The sequence below is a fragment of the Anser anser genome (assembly GCF_964211835.1).
Source record: "Anser anser genome assembly, chromosome: 26".
In the NCBI taxonomy this organism is placed as follows: domain Eukaryota; kingdom Metazoa; phylum Chordata; class Aves; order Anseriformes; family Anatidae; genus Anser; species Anser anser.
The window spans coordinates 6,228,775-6,250,629 of record NC_139747.1 but is presented as its reverse complement, the minus strand read 5'-3'; the positions used below and the strand labels follow the sequence as shown (position 1 = coordinate 6,250,629).

General features: G+C 46.5%; 1 protein-coding gene across 4 annotated transcripts in view; it reads right to left on the bottom strand.

Moving 5' to 3' along the window:
* The window catches only part of SLC4A5 (solute carrier family 4 member 5), a 29,498-nt gene extending 7,645 nt beyond the window's left edge, over window positions 1-21,853 (bottom strand). For 2 of the 4 annotated variants that reach the window (XM_083811796.1, XM_083811797.1), the window contains exons 1-16: window positions 19,384-21,853; window positions 18,909-19,100; window positions 14,239-14,368; window positions 11,784-11,944; window positions 11,471-11,626; window positions 9,787-9,882; window positions 9,381-9,436; window positions 5,754-5,911; window positions 5,576-5,663; window positions 5,240-5,394; window positions 4,692-4,835; window positions 4,329-4,503; window positions 3,871-4,004; window positions 3,485-3,756; window positions 638-699; window positions 100-300 (exon numbers count right to left, since the gene is read on the bottom strand). In XM_083811796.1, coding sequence (XP_083667922.1) covers window positions 100-300; window positions 638-699; window positions 3,485-3,756; window positions 3,871-4,004; window positions 4,329-4,503; window positions 4,692-4,835; window positions 5,240-5,394; window positions 5,576-5,663; window positions 5,754-5,911; window positions 9,381-9,436; window positions 9,787-9,882; window positions 11,471-11,626; window positions 11,784-11,944; window positions 14,239-14,368; window positions 18,909-19,100; window positions 19,384-19,456 — 2,253 coding nt within the window. In that variant the 5' untranslated portion in view covers window positions 19,457-21,853. Of the gene's footprint in view, window positions 1-99; window positions 301-637; window positions 700-3,484; window positions 3,757-3,870; window positions 4,005-4,328; window positions 4,504-4,691; window positions 4,836-5,239; window positions 5,395-5,575; window positions 5,664-5,753; window positions 5,912-9,380; window positions 9,437-9,786; window positions 9,883-11,470; window positions 11,627-11,783; window positions 11,945-14,238; window positions 14,369-17,669; window positions 18,856-18,908; window positions 19,101-19,383 lie in introns of those variants that run through there. The other 2 variants (XM_083811799.1, XM_083811798.1) reach the window with 1 other exon arrangement.
* Between the last annotated feature and the right edge of the window lie 2 nt (window positions 21,854-21,855).

Below are 21,855 nucleotides of genomic sequence, written 5' to 3'. Positions count from 1 at the left end.
ATAGCTTCTTGCATCCAGGAATGAGACCAGCAGCTCCCCTTTTTCCTACCTTTGGAAAAAAAATGGGGCAAGATCCCGCAGAGCTGGTGCTTTTCTTACCTTGGTGGGGAAGTAGCGGCTGAATTTGAATTTCTTCAGGGTCAATGTCATGGAGTAGGTCCCGAAGAAGAGGATGAAGGACATGAGGGCCAGGTCAGGCACAAATTTACAGGATTTCCCCACTAAGCTGCCACCGTACTTGAGACACTCCTTCTTACTCAGCTGAGTCCAATCCAGAGCTGTTAGGTTAATAGTATTGTACTGGGGAGAACCCCCCCCCCCCAAAAAAAAAGCAAAATTAGCATGTTAAGCAATTGCAGCATGCAAGGAAAAGGGGGCTTTGGTGTGCTGCTGCAGCTGGGAGCCACTCCAGCCCTGTAATCATGGGAAAACCCCAGAGCTGCTAATAATTTGGGCAAAAAGGTGGGGATTTGGTGCTGCTGAGCCAAACCATGAACCCAAATTAATGCAAAGCCTGTGTTTCCCCAGAATTCACTCCAAGGCAGCATGCACCATTCCCTGGGTGCAACAGTCCCTTGGATGAGTTCCCCTGCTCCCATGCCCCAAACTTCCCCACAGAGCAAGCAAATCCACTTACCAGAGAAATGTTAGTGGTGTTTGGTGCTACTGGAGCTGAAGCATCGAACAATGTCATGTTGGCTGCAGAAAAGAAGTTTGTTATAAGATTCTTGGCTAACATAGAGGTTTCTACATAAAAATGTCCAGGCTTCATCCAGAGAAGAACAGCTCAGCCTTGCGGAGCCCAGATTGGGTGGTATAAAAGCAAACGTGGGGCTGAGCACATCCTCTGACATCTATGCAGGTGTCAGTGCCCGTGAACAAACCAGGATGTGGGGAGCAAAATCTTGTTTCTAACCCCTCAGCAACTTCTCCATGATTAATCCCATGCACACCCTCCAGAGCCGGCCCAATCCAGAGATGCACTGGTGGACAGCACGTCTTCTCCTTTGGCTGCTTATCCCTCTGGGCTGGCTCCCAGATTTTGGGGAGCTTCCTAGTGTGGGAAGCCACTGGCAAGTGGGGCTGAGCACTCCAGCTTGTGCTATCACCCATCCTTTCAAACCAAAAAGGTGGAAGGGGGAAGAAGACTGAAAAAGTAGCCTGTCATTTTTGGAGAGTCAGCACCCAATAACGCCCAATTTGTTGGTGGTGGCAGTTGCTTTTTTTTTTTTTCATTAATTTTTTGAGGGGCATTTTGATTTCTTACTGCAAAACAACTAGTAAAAAGAAACCCACTGGGTTTTCCTCTCTAGCCCCAGAACCTTCTCCTCTGGTGCAAAGAGCGGTTCCACTCGAATCTTCAGGTGATGCAGCTCCGCAGCTTCAGGAACACCCATGCTACTTGTGGGTGACCTAAGCAGGGTCCAGGACTGCTCTGCCACCCCAGTCCCTCTGGTCCATCCTCTTCCTGCAGCCAGGTGGGGATTTTGGCAACCTGCCACCTCCTTCCCCAGTGCAGAGAATTAATGAAGGAGAAGCGATTGCTGGGCTAGAAGCTGAGAACCCGGGGCTGCTGAAACCAAGCTCCAGGAAATGGTGCTGGCAAACTCAGGCTTCTTTACAGCATTAAAAGCATTTTTTTTCATAACCTTTTGATATTCCAGAAACTAGAAAATTTGTGATTTCTACAACCCAAATGATAGCGTAGCATTAGAAGTAATTTAGAACAGAACCTGTAAAGGCGCTGTATAAACCCTTCTATTGGAGCAGAGAGAAAAGTAAAATACATGATAAAAATAACAACAAAACCTCAAGGGGTACGAGTATCAAATATTAAAACAGCTTTAATATTTAGAAGGCGATACTCACTTGAAATTGAAATCAGCCCAAATTGATGTGTGCAGCAGAGACAAATATGGTACAAATCAGTTATAATAATCAAAAATCAGAACTATTAAAAAAAAAAGAAAGAAAAAAAAAAGGTTGTAGGGGAGAATAAACACAACTTCTCAATATCTAGAGGAATGGAAAAGCTAGCATGGACAACACTGCTTTGATGTCCAGAGCAGCAAGGGCGAGGAACCAGGGCCGGATTGCCAAGAGGCTGAAGGTTTCAGGGTGCATATGCCTCTCAGCACCCAGACTCATCTCCCTGCCACCACTGGGGTTTGCTCTTGGTTGACGCCAGGCTGGGGGCTCTGGAAGGCTGGGATGTTTCAGCCCTGGGGGTTGCATCAGGAACCTGGGCTAAGCTTTTCTGCTGGCCAGAGCTGGGAAGGTTTGGGTTTGGAAAGGATGATGTTGTATCCAGGTGCTTCCCACTGCCTGTGGGGCTTCAAAACCCAACGTGATCAGTTCCTTCAGGACATGGTTGATAAACAGGAATTGAGGGAAAAAAAATAAAAAACCAACAACACACAAAATCAAAACAAATAAGAGACTGAACATTATTTCCGTCATGGTATGTAAGACAGTTGCAGTGACAGATGTATTAGAGAGAGGCAACGTGGTCTTGGTTGCTTTTATTTCTTCACTGTCACACCTCTCTGCCTCCTCCACCTGCAGTTCCCCAAATTGTTATCATTTATACTTTTTAAATAAATTCAGCTCATCTGAGAGAAGGTGGTCGCTGGCATTAGCCCAAAACTGAAGGTCACTGTTCCCTTCCAGGCAGCAGTAGGAGCATCTGAGCTGTGATGTGTATCAAGGCTTGTCAGGCACATCTATCCAAGAGCAAAAAAGCAGTGGTGGCAAAAAAGCAGTGGTTTCAGGGCAACTCTGAATTACAGCCCTCTTCAATTGAGCCACCATCAGAAAAGGCTATATCTGGAAAATGCATTGTTTTGCTTCTCCTAAAGGACAGCCTGCTTTAATAAGGGATTACAACTTTTTCCTCTTTTGCCCATAGTGGAAATTGGGTCAAAACCAGGCGAGTTGTCAAAAGACTGTCTTCACAGAACCTTGTGGTCTCTCCTTTTTGAAAAGAAGTAAGAAAGAAGGAAAAAAAATGAAGAAAAAAAAACAAAAAAAAACAGTCCAAGGAAGTTTCCACACCCAACTGGAATATTCTGGGCATCCTGGACACTAGAGAGGACAAAATCCCTCCTCTATATTTTCTGGAGGATAAGTTTCCATTGGTAGCTGGGTGGAGTTAATGATCTGTAAAATCTTCCTTTCTTCTTTCCTTTTTATTCATCCAGGTCTGGTTGCTTCAGGCTGATGTTTTGGCTCTCCAGCACTGTTAACTGCATCCCAGCAAGCACTGACATGCTTGGCTGCAGGGGACGAGGCTCTATTTCCATAATCTTGCCCCAAATCACCCTCAGAGGAGGAAGATGAGGTGTCTCTGCCCCATGCCCACAGGGTAGCTGACTCCTTCAACGTCTTTGGCCAATAATCCAGCAGGTTCTACTTGCAGTGGGACCCTCTGCTAATGCCCCCCCTTCACCATCCCCATCCAATGCTGAGAAAGATTTGTACTCACCTGGGTCAGGAGCAACACACTCGCACTTGTACATGGTCACATAGTCTGGCTTGAAGTCCGAATTGATGGGGTAATACTTAAAGGCTCCTATCATCTTCTTGATGGCATCATAGATGAAGATGAAGCTGATGAGGGTGGAGAAGCCTTCCTCTGTGAAGCGTGTGATGTACTTAATAATGAAGCTGGCATCAGTGGCCACCAGGATAAGGCACTGTAGAGCAGAGTGCAAGCCGATCCAGAGGCGAAACTCCATGTAGTCGATGCCGTTGCCTCTGAAAACAGGCACAAAGCAATAGGGGTCCTATGAGAGTGCACGATGGGCTGAGGGTCATCCCCTGTCCAGGTACAGATGGGTTGTGCCCCCCCTGGCATTATCTAGCACCTACTTGCTGAAGTCAAAGAGCAGCTTCTCGAATATGAGGATGGGGCCAGTGCTGCTGAGGATAATGAGTGGCTGCCCAGCGAAGAGACAAAACATGGAGCCCGCCATTGCTGTGCCAAGGAAGCTCTCCATGACGCCCTGGGGACAGATCAAACCCAGGTTTATGGTGGTGCTGTGCCAGGTTACATCCCCATGGACACCCCAGATGGAGATGAGAATGAAGGACCTCTGCTTGGACCCATATAGGGCAGTTTGGGATCGTGTTCCTTTGCTACTGGTATTGCTGTTGAGATGGGTTTTCCCATCCTCTAAGTATTCAAGGCCAGCCAGTCCCATTTGTGAATGAATTTCCATCCCTAGCATTGAAAATTGACATGGCACAATGGGGGCAGAACTCAGCCCATCCCAGCTCATCCCTGCTTTCCATCACCAGTCCAAAGTGACCCTGTCCTTGGACTTGACCTGGTAGTTGTCCGTAGCATCTCCAAGCAAGCCCCCGAATGTGATGGCATTGGTGATGCAGCCCAGGTAGATGAACAAAATGGCAGAGATGGACTGGATATGAAAACCTTCATAGAAGTCACTTGGGAACCAGGGCAGCTTCCTTTTGATATCCAAATAGAGGCCACCACAAAACCTGTGGAGACACAGCCAAGGACAAGATGCATATGCCCTCAACCAAAATATGTACAGCATTGCACAAAAGACTGTGCCCGTAAGGAGTACACCTCTCTCTGCCCCAGGAGAACATGGGGTGAACCAGCAGGAGATGCTGATGGGTGCCAACTTCCTCCAAGGTTTTTTGGGTGTCTGGGTGATGCTCACCTGCCAGTCCATGCAAGCTCTTCCCCGATTTCATGCACTTCAGGCATCTCCCCATCATCACTGCCTCCTCCACCGCTCCCAGCACCTGCCCCACCAGCTGTGCCATTCATCTGCCCCACTTCGTTCAGTGAGAAAACTGATTTCCTGTGGGAAAGAGTGGCCAGAGTTGGCCGTGCCACCTGCCTTGCCATTCCTGTCTCTGATATGGGGCTGAGGAAAGGACCAAGGCCATGGTACAGCTCACCACCCGCACTAGGGCTTGGGTTCTGGGGGCAAATTTGGAAAGATAAAGAGATGGATTTTCGCAGCCCAGAATGGTGGGGGCTGGGGGTAATGCAGATTATGTGGAGTGGAAATGGCTCTTAAGTGATATTGGGGATATCACTATCATTGGGTGATACTGCAGAAAAAGCAGCACTTCTGGAAAATCTGCGGAGAATATATCTAGGGATGAGTGCAAGCAAAGCAGCTGTCTTCCTCCAGCATCTTCAAATGGGAAAGACAGGGACGGCCACAGGGTTGGGACCAGACCCATGTCTCCCACTCACCTCTTCTCAGCTGAGGGCACTTTTTTTGGTGGTTCAATCCTAATGTTGGGGTCCCACTCGCCAGGTGGCAAAACGATGACTTCATCCAGAAATTCATCTATGCCGGCAATCAGGTCTTCTCTGTCCCGGGCTTTGTAGGCAACATCGCTAAAGAGCTGGGGGGTCAAGAGATGTGTCAGCTTGGGGGTGGTATCCTGCACATGTGCTGCACATTGTTGTGGGCCTTTAAAGCTCATTCATTTGGGCAAAAGGATGAAAATTGCTTTTTTTTTTTTTTTTTCCTCAGCTCTGAGCAAGGGAGGCTCCCAGTGAGGGTCAGGTTTTGCATCTACTCACATCATCCACCATGAGGGTTGCAATGGCTCTGCCAATCTCGTTGTAGGATTTGGCTTTTCCTGCAGGGCCCAGGAGAATAAAGAGGAATCTGGGAGAGGAGTGGGACAATGTTGGTAACCTCACACCACCAGTACCCACATTGCAAAACCAGCTCCAGACCTAAAGGAATTGGGCTCACCTGGTGGGGACGGGCACCTCTGTCACACCTCCTAGCATTGTTGCCTGGAGGAGCCGCACAAAAGCCACAAAGGGTTTCTCTAGGAATTCAACTTCTCCTACCAGCACATTGGAGGCCTCTGCATCCTTGGGGATCTTCTTGATGAACTTGTTCTTCAGCTGTTGGGGAAAATGAAGTGGGGAAGGGAGTGTTTGCTGAAATCTGGCTTTTCCCCCTTTTCCATGCCCTGACTACAAAAGCTAAAGCTGCAGTATCAAGCGCAGACTGCAGACTTCAACCTCTTGCTCTCTGATGTTCCTAGGATCTCCCAGGGAATTTGAGAGCCATATCCATGAATAAAACAGTGAGAATTTGTAAACCTGAATTTTTTCCTTATTCAAAACCACCACTACACCCAAGATTAACTTGAAAGCACATACTCTGGGCTCCCCAGTGCAAGCATGCAACTTGGTGGTTTGCAAAAGGTGCTTTGCTGCACTGGGATCTAAGCAAGGAAAGCCTGTGGCAATCCCCAGCCTGTCCCTGGAGAAAATCTGAGCCAAAAATACCGATCCTGGAGCAAGCCAGCAGCATACCTATAAGCCTGTTTGCAGGCCTGCAGCCCCAGGCTCCCTAAAGGCCCTATATAATGCCAAAACACCACTTGGCGCTGTGCATGGGTGGCTTAAGCTAATGTTTCTGCAGCTTATTCTCCCACATCCCATTCTTAGAGCAGATAATGCAAGTAGGAAACCTCGATCATGGATTTATTCTCCTGGTCTCTTCTCCCCTGCAGCTCTTTCATTACTAGTCTAAAATGGTTGTATACAAACCCAGGGGGTGTTATTATAATCTATATGCCAGCATGAGGGGAGGCATGTGAGTTGGGCAGCAGGCTCTCCCTCTCTAATCCTTTAAACCCAAATGGAAAAAAAAAATGATAGTAATAACTCCTCCAACGCAGCTTGGAATAAGCAAGAACAGGAGTTAACAGTGACCACTCAGCTTTGTGTAACACTGAACAAGTCCCTTTGTAGCATTAAACCCAGCATTCTTCAGTACTAAATGCTTTACATATTTTGTGATTAACCCTCTGTATCCCATTGCTGGAGGTTGGTATTTGGGGTTTGTTACCAGGCAATTTGCTTCCTTTATAGTAGCATTAATTTAGGAAGGTGCTCTGGAAACCTTCTGCCTGCATGTTGCCTCCCATGTATCGCGGCATCCCTGTCCTGCCCCTCCCGGCCATTGCACCCACTGCCTGGGTTTGGGGATGTGCCACCTGCTGGATGGCAACGGGCAAGTGAAGCAGACAGAGGGGACGCGCTCCCTTTCAACACACAATGACATATTTCAAAGTCAGCCCCAAAGGGTGAGACCAAGCTTGGAGATGTTACCATTTCCTGGGAGCCATGAAGGGAGCCCCAGAGCATCATGCTCTGGCAATCGAAGAATATATGAATTTCCATCCAGTGAGGATGTCCCTGAGGGCAAGGCAAACACTTATACCTTACTGTCCTTTCTCAAATCTATGCCAGACCCTTCTTGCCCTACTGTCTGCATTTGCTAATTAGCTCCTGACTGCCAGATTTCAGGCATTACCCCCTGAGAGAGAAAAACATCTGGCAGGTGCAAAGGGACTCAACTTGTGCGGTCTCAACCTTGATGCAGACTTTCCCCTGATCAGCATCTTTTCCAGCTCCAGGAGTTGCATCTCAAACACATCTACCCTTTGGTTCCTCACCAAACACCTTGTATCAAATCCCTCCATGATTGAAAGCAGTAGGAAAACGTCAAAAGTATTTCCAAGGACCAAACTGCAAGCTGCATTTCGATTTTCTGTGCATTTCAATTGCACAGAAAGCATGCCTACATGACACATGCTTAATCACTCCATTTCTCTTGCGGTCAAAAGAGTTTAAATGCAGAATGAAACCTTTCTGATACATGGTTGTATGAAGTCCCATTCAATTTTTCCTTAGACTTATGCTGAAATCATGCACAAATAGAAACAGAGCAAAAGCCCACATAACACATCAACAGATCCCAGCTAAACAACCTTGATGCCAGGAGGGGGCCAGGACACCTTGTAAAAGAATGACACAAAAACTCTCTAATATATTGCATCACCAAGCAGAGATCTGTCTGCAAGCTGCCCAGGGCAACCCAACTGACCTCTTTCCCAGCTCTCCTGTGCAAAACAAACCAATGGGAAAAGCTCCCTACAGACTGTCAGCTAAGGTTTGCATGAAGAAACCCACATTTATCATATTGCAACAGAGGAAAAATTGGAAACTGCCTCTTTATTTACAGATTGTTTTCTTAAGAGCTGTATTCCTGTTTGCAAACACAAGTGCTGGTTGGGATTTACCCCAAGCAAACTGTTTGTACCCAGCAGTGGTGCTGAGCCAAGATTCTTTTAAGATCCCTGCACTCTGTCAAACACATTTCCTATCCTATTGGTGGATTTTAAATGTGTTTTCTGTATCCCAAGGATCACAGAATCATAGAACTATTTAGGTTGGGAAAGACACTTAAGTTCAAGTCCAACCATCACCTAAGACTCCAAGTCCACCAATAAACCATGTCCCTTAGTGCTATGTCCACGTCTCTGAAATGCCTCCAGTGATGACAACCCCACCACTTCCCTGGGAAGCCCGTTCCAATGCCCAACCACTCCTTCCATGTAGAAATTCTTCCTGACATCTAATCTAAACTTCCCCTGGTGCAACTTGAGGTCAGATCTCAGCTGTATCAGCATCTTGGCAGATCCCTAATTCTGTGTTCACCTTGCTGGCCCCAGCTCAAGCACAGGTATTGACCTGGAGGTGCTGGTCAAAGGCCAAGGGCATCCTTGCCTGCCTCAGAAATAGCGTGGCCAGTGGACGAGGCAAGTGCTTGGCGCTCTGTGCACAGCACCGAGACCGCACCTTGAGTGCAGTGTTTTGGGACTCTCAGGACAAGAGAGATATTATGTTGCTGAAATGCATTCAGAGAAGAGCAACAGAGGTTGTGAAGGGACTGGAAAACAAGTTGTATGAGGAGCAGCTGAAGGAATGTGGGCTTTTTAGTCTGGAGCAGAGGAGGCTGAGGGGAGACCTCAGCGCTCTCTCCAACTATTTGAAAGGAGATTGTGGTGATGTGTGTCGGTCTCTTTTCTCAGGTGAAAAGTGATAGGATGTGAGGCAACAGCCTCAAGTTGCCAGGGAAGATTTAGATTAGATGTCAGGAAGAATTTCCTGATGGTTAAGCCCAGGGAATTGGTGGAGTCCCCATCCCTGCAGGTATTTAAGAGATGTGTGGACGTGGCCCTAAGACACATGGTTTAGTGATGGGACTCAGTAGGTCAGACTGATGGTTGTGCTTGATGATCTTGAAGGTTTTTCCAACCTAGATGATTCTATGATTTTATGATTATTTCTGGGACAGCTTCCTCAAGAATTAACAAGGATCAGTATGTGTGTTAGTTTCATTAATTAGGAATTTGTGTGTGGTTATTGACTGAGTGAAACTGCAAAAGGCTCACATGGACCTTAACTATCACAGAGTCTCTAACACATTATGGTGCATTTGCAAACAGGACCATAGCAGCCAGTTGTGTTGGAGATGCTCCTCACTGCATCACACAAACGCTTTGGGGATTATTACCTGGTCGGTGCTTGGTGTGTCTGAGATATCATTCATGCTTCGACTTTGTGCATGGCCTGATGGAGACGAGAGAGAGAGAGAGGGTGAGAAAACCACTCTGTGGTATGCAGCTGAATTTCAGCCCCTTGTGCAAGAAGAAAATACTGCAGGAGGACTTCAGTGCAAATAAAACATTATTTTGTATAGCTGGGCTTGAAAGCTAGGTGCAGCAAGATAAAAGCCCAGTAATAAGAGCTCTTCTAGTATCAGTCACCCTGTGGCTGCACAGAACACATCTCATTCACGGCCACAGAGGGGAGGTGTGGTGTGATCTGCTTGCAATCACCCTATGTCACACTGCAACTCATTTTTTTCTCCTACTTCTTTTAGGATTGTTCCAGCCTCCCTGCTGCCCACCCTGGCTTACGCAGGCGTCCGTAGCTTGTGCTCTGCCGCATCCTCAGGTCCTCAGTGGAGCGGTGTAAGGTGGCGCCAGTAGCTGGGCTCCGGACAGGGCTGCGGTCTGGAAAAAAGAGAGGCTAGAGGAGGTGTGGGTACCACAGGGAGCTGCTGGCTGAGTGATGCCAAAGGCAAGTGGCCAGGCTGAAAATCATCTGCCTGGTGCTGATGTGATCTTTCCAGTACTGATATACCTGCAATTTGCTTTTGCCTCCACTCTCATCACTATTATCCCACACAAAACAATTTTTCCACTAGCAAAAATTACACTTTCCTGCCTTAACCCATGTATTTTCTCTGCAGAGGCTTCATGCCAGTAGCATGTACCACCCCATACCCCATCAATGCTCTCTTTGAGGCCATAAAAGGGTTCAGAAGGGCAAATTCTGTTTCTTAGTAAGACCCAACGCTTTATTTTGCTTTTTAGACCCTTAATTGTACAAATAAACGAAAATTTGAAATTTGCCATGAACTTCATTGTATTTACATTAGCCACTACCAAGCTTCATGTAAACATTTCTTCTCCCTAAGCTGGTTATGATTCCCATTTTTATTCTCAGACGCTTTGACTGAATTAGTTAGATACAGAGGCTCCACTTTTTTTCCATGCATTTTCTGTGGTGGACCCAGAATTTTCTCAGGAAACCTCCTGTATTCTCAAAGAGTGTTTTCTTTGAGGAAAACCATCCGGACCATGTTTTGATCTGCAACTCTGAAACACCAGCTGCAACCACAGCATCCATCCCCATTTTCTTCACAACTCAATATTAAAGCTGCTATAAACGATGATAAAATTTTTAATAGGTGTGACCCTGTTTTTCAAAATGCCAGCAGTATTTAGTCTGGTATCACAGAGTTCTTCTGGCAGAAGAAACATGAAGGACCCCTCTGCTGTGCCAACAGCCATCTTTTTAACTTTGGTGCTACTCCTTGCCAGCTTGAAGCAGTGCCATCATCTCAGTGAGGCACTAGAAACAAATGAAAGATTCCTTTATTTTCCATATCTACAGGGAATAATCACAAAAAAATCCAAGTTATTATCCATTTTGAGAGCTTCTGGGCAAATATTAGCTCAAATATCTAGTCCTCAGACATGGATGATGGCTACTTTGAAACCTGGAGATGCCCAATGGGGTGGGATTATTGTTTATTGACAGTCTCTTCCATGTGCACTTAGGGCTTGTGTGCTGCTGTTTGTGTCTGCCTGGGGAGCAACTGAAGCCTGGAAAATCCTGGGCTCCACCAAATGACCTCCATTTAAACCTAAGTAAATAATCTAGCATGAAAACAAACAAATCTCCTTTTATAAAGGCTCAAAAATAGGCAGGTTTAGCTATGGAGCAGACTGGATTTGCCTGTAGGCTGCTTGCCCCTTGGCCAAGTGACCGCCAATGCAATGTCCATCACACAGTTCTGGTGTCCACTGCACAGTGCCTTTGTCCATCTCAGCAGGCAACTCTGCTTTTCAGTCCAATTATGTGCCACTCTTAGGATGACAAAGCTTTTTGTGTCCTTCCTGCTGCTGTAAATAGTTGTGTGTCCCAAATGGACAGGTTTCCACCTTTCCTTCTCCTGAGATTGACTGCCCCCTGCGCTTGCTAACTGAAGACTCAAGGATGCAACTGGGTACGGGTTGGACCCCAAGCACTCACTTGTGTTAGAGGAGACAGACTTGCCGATGTCAGCCAAGGACCTATGGATTGGCTTCTTGGTTTGGTGACGGTGCTTCCTGAGGAGCACATAGCTTATCTTTTCCCGCAGCTCAGGTTTGAGCAGACCATCCTCAATCTGCTTCTCAATGACATCGTCTGAAAGCACCAAACGAGGGAGACAGTCACCCCATTGAAAAATCTTCCGCCCTCCCAGAAATCTAGGGATGTCAACACTTATTGGACCAATGTAATGGCTTTCAACGCCCATTTTCACTTATTCCATTGCAAGTCACTGATATCCGGTGGCTTGTACCTATGATCTGAGGTAAAGAGTAGCCATCTAGGTCCAGGAGCACTGTTCCTGTCTGTAGACATGTCCGCAGCTCAAACAGGCTGTGCAAAGACAATGTGGACACATGGGGCTTGCTCCACCTTTCCCCGCCTTCCTCAACCTTTTCTTCAAACTTTATCCACCTGAAATGACAGTAGCAGCCATGAGAACAGACATGGAGGTGAACTTTTGTATGAGAAGTAGAAGAGAATTGCATTTCCTGCACACATACAGTGTTTACTTTCTGCAGGCAGCTTTGCAGGCCTGAATTAACTCATTAACTTGTCCACTCATCCTGCAAAATTTTTGCATATTATTCAGGATGGGAAAGGAGAAATTAAGTAACATCATCAGACAAGGTGTCACTTGCACAGCTGCAGAACAGAGCAAAATCACTTGTCTCCACCTCTGTGCTCAACCTTGCAGTTTTGACACTCCAGATTGCTCCAGCAAGACTTGGGAGGTTTTCCCATGGAGATGACCTTGCCTTGCCCAGGATCTGTACTTGCATGGACCAGACAGACCTTCTTCATCTCTACGCACACAGGGATGTAAAAACCCAGTGCATTGGAAATATTTTTATAATGTATTAGCAATGTTCAAACTTCAATATGGACAATTCACTTCCATGAGGGGAGAGGAGAGGGACTGCAAGCTCTTGTACCTTGGAAACAAACCCTTCTGCCTTCATTTCTTAATCTTACAAACCAAAGATTTCAGAGGAAATCTGGGAGCAGTGGCTGATTTCTCGCAGCAATTGGTGAGACGTCAACTTGGGGAGGAAAGCTGCTTTTTTTTTTTTTTTTTGAAAGGAGGTTTTTCAGGCTCCATGGATTAGTCTTGGCAGGGCTTAACCTTGCAACTTTTAACTGGTACAACTTGGATTTGGACTCCTGCCGCTGCAGAGGGCACAAAGAGGATGCAGGAGGAGAAGGACTTTTGGAAATCTCTGATGGCTCATGAAAGCTGCAGGGGAAGGACGGGGAGAGCTTAAGATTGCAACAACTGCAGGGTGTGTATTAAAATGTTGTTGTAAGGAGAAAATGCAAGGTGTCTCTATTAAAAAAACAAACAAAGAAAAACACAGAATACCACCTGGGAGTGTCACGAACGGCATATGCAAAGGACATAATCCAGAGTATTCAAAAATACAAAGTTTGGCCCTAGTGTCATGGTTCCAAAGATCCCCACTCCTATTTCTTTGCAGAAATCCCTCCTCCAGCCTTTCAAACAACTCGGCTTTTATTGGGAGGAAATTCAAGCTTCTCTCTGGCCCAGCCATAGTACCTGCTAAGCTCTGGTGTTGCTTGCCCAAAGCCGATTAAGTTGGTTTTCATTTTCTTTTGCCCCATTTTCCTGATGAAAGTGGGTTAGCATGCACATGGGGTGGCAGCTTGATGATGAGAGCTCCTCTGGACAGCGTGTGGGACTTGAGGCATGTCTCCAGAGACACCTTTGCCCTGGGATCGGCACCTTGTAATGCCTTTTCAAAACTCTGTCTCCCTGCTGTGCTCAGCTTCTTTATTTCCTGCCTGGGGACTAAATCCCACCATGGGTTTTAGCCACAGGTAGCGTTCCCAACACCAAGGACCTGCCCTCCCACAGATCGAGAGGTTAAACCTCTCCTTGGTGGAGAGCGGAAATCTGGCAATTGAGAAACCTCCATCCTACTGTGAGGAATTTGTAAACCTGCATGCCAAACCCTTCCTGATGAAAAACCAAATATAAGTGCTGGTTTTTTGCACCTCTGAGTTTTTTTTGGAGAGCAGGGTGAGGTGTGTATCTAACACAGTCATGCAAAACCAGGGGGAAAAATGTGTATTATCAAGAGCCTCCCTTCTCAGCATGCTAGAGAGGAGTCATCATCCCATTGATCACCCTTTCAAAATTCCCACTCAGCTCAGACTTCATCATCAATCAAATCCTCCCTGCAATGCTGCCTTTTGAGCAGAGATATTTAGGTTGCTAGGGCAAAAAAAAAAGGGTTTGAGCAAAATGTTGAAGATGCCAACCAGTTATTGAGGAGTGGGGCAGCTCTAGTAAACCTGCCCCAAAATCCCTATGCAAAGAGATAACGGGATGCTGGAGGACAGGATGAGTGGAGAGGGGTGTAGCAGCCAGGAGGAGGGAAATATACAGGTGCAACTAGGAATGGGAAAAGCCCCAACTCTGGGGTTGATACAGCCCAGGGAGATGTGGGAAAAGATGGGAAATCTTCCTCCTCTCCTCCTCTTCAGCAAAGATGCACAAAAGGGCAGCCATGTTCTCCAAATTTCCATAATTTGGGCATGGCAAAAAGCCGAAAGGACTGAAGCAAACCTCATTAAAAAGATAATTATCCACCAACCCATTGCAAAGGGCAATGTTTCCACCTAGGAAATTTGGGGTGGGGGTCTCTGGCTGATGCATTTTTGATCCGAAGAATTGCTCCTCTCACCTGGCTGACTCTTTCCATTCCATCTCCTCACCATCATGCTGCAGTGTGTCCATCTCTGTGAAGAGTGTGGGGTTGGGAGGCTCATCATCATCACCCAGGATGTAGCGGAGGCGTTCGGCAGCCGGTGACACTGATGGAGAGGAAAAGATTTGCTGAGATGCCCCATGTCAGCCCCATGCAGGAAGCCCCCAGTGAGAAAAGGCAATTTTCATGGCTATTTAGGATGCTAGGGTAACACCCCCACAAAAAAGAAAAAAAAAAGTGTTGAGCAAAACTCTGAAGGTGCCAACCAGCTATTGAGGAGTAGGGAAACTCTAAGTAATCCTGCCCAAAAATCCCTGTGCAAAGAGATACCGGTTTCTGGAAGAAAGGATGAATGGGGAGGGGTTGTAGCAGCCAGGAAGGGAATATGTAGGTGCCAGCTATGAATCGGGAGTTCAACCACCACTACATGCAATACAATCAAATTCTCCTCACAGGAGCATTTTGCACTCCATTTCTGTGGAATCTCCCACATTCTTCCCACCCATGGAGTTTATCTTTGCCACGTCAGAGCTGCCTGCCATCTTCAACCAAATCCCTGTCTGACATTACACTTGCACTGTATCATGATGCACGAGTGCTCAGTGCTTTCACTCTGCATCCCAGTAACCCTCTTCAAGGGAAATGATACAAATTTACGATTTCTACAGGAAAATCCACCTTTTTGCCACAAACAGCAGGCCAGGCTGGGGCAGGCTTCCTGTGTGCTTTAGGAAGCTGAGCTACATCACATCAACTGCAAATCTCCACAGCTCAGAACATTTTCAGTTATGATAGGAAAAGATTTTGTCCCTTTGAAGTGTATAGCCTGAGCAGATAGAGGGTGGCCGGGACTGCTCCCTCCCCTCTCTCCAGCTGCCCAGTTACTCAGACTAGAGGTTAATCAGCCCTATTCCAGGCTCCATGGAAATAGTGTATTTTTAATAAAATCTTGGGTCTTAGCCTTCACCTAATACAACAGGAGTTAATCCAGCTATGAAAATGTCTTTGTTAGCAGAATTCGTCTGTTCTCAGACCCATGAATATGAAAGTCGGGTAATACGGTACACAAGGAAGCAACTAATTAAGTTGCCATGTGCGATCAGAGGAAAAGCTTGAGTTACTGCTGGAGCATTGCCTTGTCCTGCCATCAAATCAGCTGAAGCCCAAGCCATGGTGCAGGGAAAGAATAGGATGTCCCTTGCATTCCAGCTGAGCCTGCTTAACTGCTTAAGCACTTTAAGCCACACCACCAGGTCCAAAGACCTGTTGTCAAGTCCTTGCACTTCCATAAGCTTCATTATTTTGATTTTTAATATTCCTGTTAATTTTAGAGATGGGCTACATGCCTGGACAGCTTCAGGCTTTTTACTCTCAGCGCTGTTCAAGTAAGGGGGGGTGAAATTTGGTGCAATAGCAGCAACAGCCTGACTTCACACTGCCTGAAACTTGGCCCCGCTTTGTTCTGCAAAATTTAAATTCACAGCAATCCTTAAACTCTCTGCAAATGCAATGAGTTGGACCACAGCAAAAGGAGCGCTGGAAATGCCCTTCTCAGGTTGCATCTCCAGATGAGTTGCAAAAGGGATTTGCAATTTTCCAGGAGCAGGTCAGAGCTGGGCATAGTTTAGCCAATTGTCATCTGATCATGACTTTGTGATTCAGCTGCACCTAACTGCCCAAATTCCCACCATGTGCTGAAGACAGGGTCCCTCCTGCTTCCACCTGTTGGAGGATTCCCCTGTAACTCATTTCAGGGTGTTGGGGCTGTGATGTGTTGTAGCTGCAGGAAATCACAATAGACAAAGGGGAGTTTTTTATTATTACTATTTTTGCTTTTTTGATTGTTTGTTTGTTTTTCCCCATTCTCCCCCAGCTGAAAGAACAAGCTCATCTCTTGATATGCAACGTGTGGTCCTCTCTGGTATGTTGGCAGATCAGTTTAAATAGAGCCGCTGAGCCTCCTGGCTGCTCGCTGACCCAAACAAAGAGCTATATGCTAAACCAACAGCACTGGGGTTTTGCTGTGCCACGAGGGCTGGGAAAAGTTCTTGTGATTTATTCACCTGGAGGGCCCATTTATGGCTGGGAAATTGCCATTGGGTTGCAGGTTTTTTCTCCTTCTGGAAACTTGATCTAGCCATGAAATTAATCCTGGAAAGCACCAGATTTTCACTTGGGAGGACATATTGGATAGTGGCATCTTTTTGGAGGATGTGAAAAGGGCAGGGAGCTGCTGTTTGGGTTTATCCCATTTTGCCACTGCTTTCTCCGAGTTTGCTGCTGGTCTTTTTGGTAAAATCACCTGAGGATGGCTGCTTGCTGGAGGCCATGGCTAGCATTTGGGAAGCACAAGAGTAAAACTGCTGCAGAGACACACAAAAACTTCTGAGACACCTCCAAACAGCACCTATTTCTCACAAGACATTGTTCAAAGAGGAAAGGGTGAACATAATAGATCCACACCCCTTAAACAATTTTTATGATGGGAAAATAGTCACAGATGCTCTGTTCTGATTTACACCCATCAAACCTCTTCTGGCTGCAGTGATTTAAGCCAGAGTGGATCTGAATCAAGCCCACAGCTGTAGGATTTGCTCAGCATTAGCAATGGTGATAATAGAGGATAATTATACATACAGAAGAGTTTACATTTCCATGGCTAATTGGACAGGACAGACCAGTTGCACTGATTTATGCCTACACCGATTTGAGGTTCACAGAGCCCTTCACACCCCAAGTTTGATTAATCAGTGAAGCTTCAGCTACAATGTTTTTACAAACCAAAAATCCCACTCTTGTTTTGGGACTCACTGAGAGGCACAATAAAAAGATGAAATGTCATCCCATGGGGGAAGGGGGATCATAGTGCTGCCCGCAGTTTGCAGTACGGCTTGGCAGCAGTACCATGCAGCTCCCCTTGCAAACCCTGCTTAACACTATAGCACATTAACCATCTGTTGTTGTGGTCCTTCTGAATCCATGACAACCTTTTCACGCCTCAGCATGGTCCTCCCCCCCAAAAAAAGAGACTGGGGTGCACATCCTATGGGATTAAATGCTCTGTTCCCATTCATTTCAATAAATCAGGTGCCCCCAGGTCTGGGAGACTTTTCTCCTAAGTAGTGTTTGTGCTGCTTCCTTGGTGCTGGGGTGTAGTAGATGGTGATACAGATCCCCCCTGTTCTATCTTTGAGGTGAACTTTGTCCCAGCATTGGAGCTCGGTGCCCCCAGGATCATCCTGGCTATCCAGCCAGCATCACGAGCACTTGAACCAGTGCTGTGCTGGCTCTCATGTTGCTTTTGCCAAGGAGAAGCAAAGCTGAAAAAAAAATGGAGGCTTTCCTCCCCCTCCCGCTCCCTCTACCGTGGCTGTGAAGGAGAAATAACACGCGGCACTGGCTCCTACCTGGAATTGTTTCCATTTTTTCCCCCATTTCTTCCCGGCGAAACAAACCTTCACTGCACAGCACAAAACCCCCCAAACTTCCTCCTTTATCCACTCAAGCTTGTTAAACTCCCAGGCTTAAGGAGCAGATTATAGAGAATATAAAGCACTTTCCTCTCCCTTCAGCTCTTATGACGGGAAGTTACCAAATCAAGCGAGATGCGTTCAGGAGAGGTGAGCACTTGGGGGCATGTGTGGCAGCGGGATGGAGCAAGAAAGGGGAGGGAGGAGAGATGGGAGAATGGAAATCCAAGGACAGATTTGGGTTTGTTTTGAGGAGGTGTTTTTTTTTTTTCCCCCATCTTGTGTGACGTGGGAAAACAACCTGCAGCATTTCCTCTGAGCTCAGGCAGTTTTGGGGGGGTGGGGTGGAGTGGGGTGTGTGTGTGGGGGGGAGCTGGGTGGTGGTGGTGATGAAACACCCAAATAAGGCACACCGGCAGCTCTTCTAGGGAAAAGCAGGGCTGCTGAAGAGGTAAGCTTTTCTGGGGTGTTTCTCCTCCATAAAATGACTTTGCCCTGCAAATCAACCCACTGTGTTATATCCCGGTGGCACTTACTGAATGCTGAAAGGAGGGAATGTGGTCCTGCTGGTGAAGCCACAGCGTGCCACCACCTAAGCTGTGAGCAAAGCCCACTGCAAACAAAAAGGTTGACCCCATGAAAAAAATTGGAATAACTTTTCCCTCTCTATGGAAAAGCAAAGCCAAGACCCTTCCTGCACAGCTGAGCCACGACTGCAGTGTGGTAGATTTGACATAAAACCAAACACAAATTTCTATAGGGTGGTGGAAAAAAAATCAAGAGATCAACAGCTGTTTTGCTGTGCAAAATATTAATCTTTGCTAAGGAGACCTAATGAGACTGGGTAAAGCCCTAGGCAATAGCCTACTGGGAACAAGGTGTGATGCCTGAGATGTGCCTGCACCTCCAAGACCTCACTGTACCACTCCATTGACAACCTCTTTTTAGCCTACCCATCACATAAGCAGCCCCAAATGCTGTTTCACACACTGTGCACAGCTCTCAGAGACATCCATGGAGAAAAATAAGCCTGGAAAGCATCAGAAAAAGCAATGCTGAAAGCAACGGCCATACAGGCAATGTGGCTGTGTGCAGGGGCTGATTTAACCCGAGTTTAAATCAAATCGTGCTGCAAAACCCCATCTGCTTTTTTTGGGAAATCCAAGGGCAACTCACTGGTCCTGCTGGCATTGTCATTGCCACTCTCGTAGCAGCCGTGGCCACCGTCATCAGTGTCAGAGCGCTCCTGCTGCTCATAGTGCCGCTCACTCTCGCTCGCTCTGTCCCGGCTGGAGGCAGATCGCCGCCGGCGCCGTTTCCTTCGGTAGCCCCGGGGCACTGGCACCCCAATGTAGATGGAGTGGTAATCTGGGGTGAGGGGAGAAGCTTTAGAGAGCAGATCTGAGCGTTTCTAACTTTCAAAGAAAAGCCAGGGAGATATTTGCCTTCTTCCCACCAGGGTCAAAAGACCTTGTTTCACTCACACGAGCTTTTTTCATGTTGTGCAGCCCTGAATGCCAGGAGCTCTGATGCAGAGTTCTGATGGAGCTCTGATGCAGAGCTCTGATGGAGCTCTGATGTCAGAAAGACCCTGCTGGCATATAACAGGATATTGTGCTGCCATTTTGGGGATCCTCATTTTTTCACTCACCTTCTTCATCATCGTATCTCCTCCTTGAGCTGCTGAGACCCCTCTCGCTCAGCCCATCCTCATCCTCTAGCATGGTCCTGTTGCTTGCTGAGAGCTGAATGGCGGGGTCAAAGGCAGAGAAAAGAGAGAGGTGATTTTAAGGGGTGCTGGGCTGGGGAAAAGACTCTTTGCTCACCTGCTGGGTGTTCCCCGCTATGGGAAACCCTTGTGTGTGTCCCCAGCTAACGCAGAGACCTTCCTGGGAGAATGAGAACATGCTGGGGACTCTCCACCACCTCCTGCAGTGCACTCATCTCGCCTTGCCCACCTGTAGCAGCTGGCTCAGCCTTGCCTCTCTCTGTGCCATCACTCCACCTCTGCTCTCCCCACAGTTCAGAAAATTTGGATAAATTTTACCAGGGCAATGTCTCCTGCTGCTTGTAGGAAGGCTCAAGTGGTTATTAGACAGATTTGCCAGTATGATTATGGAGACTCACTCAGCTAACAGAGCTGTTGCGATGGGGCTGTGTGCTGGGAGTACACACCCATTTAATTTTGGGGGAGACCTGCACAGCTAATAGGGGTTTTGCAGAAGTAGAGTTTGTTTTTTCCTCTTGTTCTAAGTGCAGCCTGATTTTTCACTGCTCACATACCCATTTCCAGGTATCTTCCCCATGTGAGTTTATTTGGATTTTGCCACAGTCACTAATTAATCTCCTGATTATCTGACCTCCAGTGATTGCCTTTCACACTTGACTTGGATGGGAGAATGGTTACTATTAATGGCAGCCCGGTCGATGCCTCCCAAAGTCACTTTGAAAGCAGAGAGCCAGTCCTTCTGCATCCCTTGTTTCAACTGCTTGCATCCATGGCAATATCATATCATTATCCATCTACTGTAAAGAAGCAGAATCTCAGTTCAAGCCAAGTTAGAAATAAAAAGCAAACAGGGTGTGCACCTGAACAGCTGGAAGAGTCCACAACTGGCCAGGTCTGTTTTGCTTGGGTTGCTAAATTATTGACCCATTTTCCCTCAAGGCAGAGACCATCTTGAGACCAATCTGAGCTCTAGCCTAGACCCAGTTGCTATCTGAAGACATCTCTTGATCTAACAGATTTGGGATTTTTGACCCAACAGTTCTTGTTCAGATGTAGGAAGCAATTTATTTTATGGGCGAACACCTCTAGATGGACAACCATGCTGCAAACCTGTCTACTTTAAGGGATAACACACATCAGTGGTGACCCTTGGCTTCCTGGGTTACTGCCAGGAATATTCTGCTAATTCTGGGGTTCAGGAGGCTGCTGATGGAAAGAAAAAACAGCATAACACCTACCCAGCTGCAGGCATAGATAATTTTGCTCTAAAATTGACCTGGCACCTTCTAGCAAATAAAGTGTCATGAACCCAACAAAAGATTTCCCCAAGGGTATGAATGTTGGCGTAGCTTCCAGGACACTGCAAAAATGGATGGGGATACACAATTCTCCAGTTGGGTTTACATTTGTAAGAGATATGATTTTTCTACAACCCAAGTTAGCCATCAAGAGCTCTACTGCAGAAGAGCTGTAAAAAATAGCAGAAAAAATAATCCAATTCCTGATAAAAACACACTTTGTTAGATCCACTGATAAATGGAAGGTCCTGATTGATTATGGCTGATGTATTTAAGTCATACCTTGGGATTTTTTCCTCTAATTTTTTACTTAGAAAGTTTTCTTTTTCCCCAAGCTCTTGAATATAAACACAAGCATGACACAGACTAAAACTGTTTGAAAATGTGACTTTAAGTGCAATGAAAATAAGGGGAGAAAAAGAAGAGCACTATAATTTTTGCCAATTAAATCCCACTACCCCTGCCAGCTTTCAATCTCACAAAAGCAAACTTTAGCATGAATAAACTCACCTTTAGCTCCCCAGAAACACTCAGAAATTGGAGGACAGGTCTGTGTGGCTGCGCTCAGTGGAATAAAGTTGTAGGTACTGGTGGGTGCAGGAGCCCAGACTGCCTTGAGAGAAAACTGCTTTTGCAAACATCGTATCGATGCCTACTGCCAACAGCTCTGTAGCTCCCAGGTTAAAATGTATTTTGGGCAATGCTGATTGACTTTCAGAACAGAAAAGCATCATGGGATGTAAATAGACCTTCAGAGGGGATATGACATTCATGCCAGTTGAAGGCCTAGTCATATGCAGTGGTGGTCTCTAGAAATCAAACCATGCACAAATATTTAAGCTTTAAATCCCTAACTTCCATGAACTGTCTCTTCTGTGTTTGTTCCTTTCCTTTCCTTTCCTTTCCTTTCCTTTCCTTTCCTTTCCTTTCCTTTCCTTTCCTTTCCTTTCCTTTCCTTTCCTTTCCTTTCCTTTCCTTTCCTTTCCTTTCCTTTCCTTTCCTTTCCTTTCCTTCTCTTCTCTTCTCTTCTCTTCTCTTCTCTTCTCTTCTCTTCTCTTCTCTTCTCTTCTCTTCTCTTCTCTTCTCTTCTCTTCTC